The sequence below is a fragment of the Geospiza fortis genome, unplaced genomic scaffold (assembly GCF_000277835.1).
Source record: "Geospiza fortis unplaced genomic scaffold, GeoFor_1.0 scaffold213, whole genome shotgun sequence".
NCBI classification, from domain to species: Eukaryota; Metazoa; Chordata; class Aves; order Passeriformes; family Thraupidae; genus Geospiza; species Geospiza fortis.
In genome coordinates this window covers 595,195-597,363 of record NW_005054399.1, presented here as the reverse complement: position 1 = coordinate 597,363, position 2,169 = coordinate 595,195, and the positions used below count along the sequence as shown (strand labels likewise).

At 65.8% G+C, this 2,169-nt stretch overlaps 1 protein-coding gene across 1 annotated transcript in view; it reads right to left on the bottom strand.

Moving 5' to 3' along the window:
* LLGL1 (LLGL scribble cell polarity complex component 1) overlaps nt 1-2,169 on the bottom strand; it is a 6,829-nt gene that overhangs the window by 3,482 nt on the left and 1,178 nt on the right. The window contains exons 6-13 of the mRNA XM_031061062.1: nt 2,099-2,169; nt 1,952-2,006; nt 1,715-1,872; nt 1,416-1,633; nt 1,251-1,318; nt 812-965; nt 314-418; nt 7-138 (exon numbers count right to left, since the gene is read on the bottom strand). Coding sequence (XP_030916922.1) covers nt 7-138; nt 314-418; nt 812-965; nt 1,251-1,318; nt 1,416-1,633; nt 1,715-1,872; nt 1,952-2,006; nt 2,099-2,169 — 961 coding nt within the window. The remainder of the gene's footprint in view (nt 1-6; nt 139-313; nt 419-811; nt 966-1,250; nt 1,319-1,415; nt 1,634-1,714; nt 1,873-1,951; nt 2,007-2,098) is intronic.

The window sequence follows — 2,169 nt, the reverse complement described above, 5'->3', positions numbered from 1 at the left end:
GAAGTGGAGGGGCCCGTTCCGGGGGGCCAGCCGGTCGTGGCCCTTCCAGGTGAAGCCCTCACGGTCCTGCAGCAGGTCCACGGTGGCCACGCTGACCGCGTGCTCCGACTTCTCGTCGCTCAGCTCCATCACCAGCACCTGCAGGGACAAACACAGACAGGGGGACACGCTGGACTCCCCCAGCCAGCCAGCCTGCTGCACACCAGGGGCTAAACCCAGGCTAGGAGCCCTTCAAGGACAATAGTGGGGGTCTGTAGCCCTCTCATGCTGTGGGTCCCCAATGGGGGAGCCCCTGCTGTCCTTGTCACCTTACCTGCCCCGCCGTGCCAGCCACCACCATCTTGGCCGTGTACTTGCAGAGCGCGATCTTCTGCACGCCCAGGCGCGGGTCATCGCTGTAGGGATCAAAGCAGCCCACCTGCGGGAGGGGACAGCTGAAGGGACAGCCAGGACCCCACACACAGTGGGACAGCCCCCCCTGCACCCCCACATCCCTCCACCAGCTGTGGCACACGGGCCATTCTGGGCATCACGCCCAGGAAAAGTCTGTCCCCACGCAGCCCCCGGCCCTGTCCCCCATGCTGGGGCAGACCCATGGATGGGGCTCATGGAACAAGTGTCCCTTGTGTCCCCGCAGTGCGTCACACAGCAGCTGTGCCCTGAGCCGGGGGACACGTCCCCGGGGCACAGCCGGGATGGCTCCAGCAGGTGCATCCCCCATGCCCAGCTCTGGGTTTGCCCCCTCCAGTGCTGGCAGAGCCAGGAGGGTGCTGAGCTCCATGGCGGTGTCACCCTGCCCAGGCGACCTCACCTTGCGGAACGGAGGCCACTCCTCCTCGCCCGCCTGGTTGAGGCTGTCGTTGTGCTCACAGTCTGTCTGGAAGATGTTGGCGGTGCCCAGCTTGTAGAGGGGCTTCAGGGAGACCCCCGAGGCGTCCCAGAACCGCACCGTGCCGTCCTCGTGCCTGGGAGGGGGGGTCCTGTCAGCGCGGGCCCCAACATCTGCCCGGCTAACAAGAGCTGCCTGTGTGCTGGCAGCCACCGTGCAGAGGGGGGGACACGGGGGACAGCGCAGCGGGTGACACACTCGTGCCCAGCCAGAACAAGAAGGGGCAGTCCACCCGAAATGAGGGAGTGAATGCCACCACCATCCCACCCCACCCCACTCCCCCACTGCAGAAATGGGTGTGGATGTGTCCCCCCCTCATTTTGTGTTTCCCAGGCCCCCTCCCTGCTGCCAGCCCACTCACCCAGTGAGGAGAAGCCCCCTCTGCGTGGGCTCCTGGGCCAGGTTCTTCCCCCCATCAATGGGCCAAGCCTGGAGGGAGGGATGGAGAGGGGATGGAGGAAGGGATGAAGCCTTGGAACGCTGGAAGGGCTCAGCAGGAGCCCTCCCCACCACCCCCATCACTGACCGCAGAGGATTGCCGGGGGCTCTGCTGCTCCCCCACGCTGACGATCCTCTCCCAGAGCTTGAGGGGCACGTTGGAGACATGGCAGGAGCAGGTGATGGCAGAGGAGTGCAGAGGTGCCAGGTACGGGGCAGGGATGGTGGGCCAGCCTGGCGTCTGCAGGTCGATGGGCACCACCTCCTCCTCCACCAGCACCACGAGGGCTCGGGGGTTCTCAAAGCCTGGGGAGGGGGGAGATGGCTACTGCACGTGGAGACCCCCACACCATCACCCCCTCCCGGGGTGGCCCTGGCAGGACGTACCTCCCTCGGGCACCTCTGCGCTCTGCACAGTGAAGAAGTCAATGACGCGGGAGGTGAAGTCGAGCGTGGCCAGGGTCTGGCCCTGCAGCACGCTGACACAGTGCCTGTCACCATAGCTGGCCCGTGGCATCCCCCCACTGAAGATGATGAAGGGGTTCCTGGGTGGGACGAAGCAGCTGCCATCAGACCCTGGACCCCCAAGTGCCCCCTGTGCCCATGCCCAGCCCACCCACCTACCCTGACTCGCAGGTTCTCCAGAGGATTTTGCTGATGGCTTTGCAAGGGAACGGCCCTGAAACGAAGACACCAACACTGGCTGTAGCGCTGGGATATGGGGGAGATCAGCTCCCATCCCCAGAGCCCCCCCGGAGCCCCATCCTGTACCGTAGGGGATGGTGGACATGACGGGCTGCTGGGTCCTCAGGCCGGTGCCGCTCACTGCCCACACCATGTAC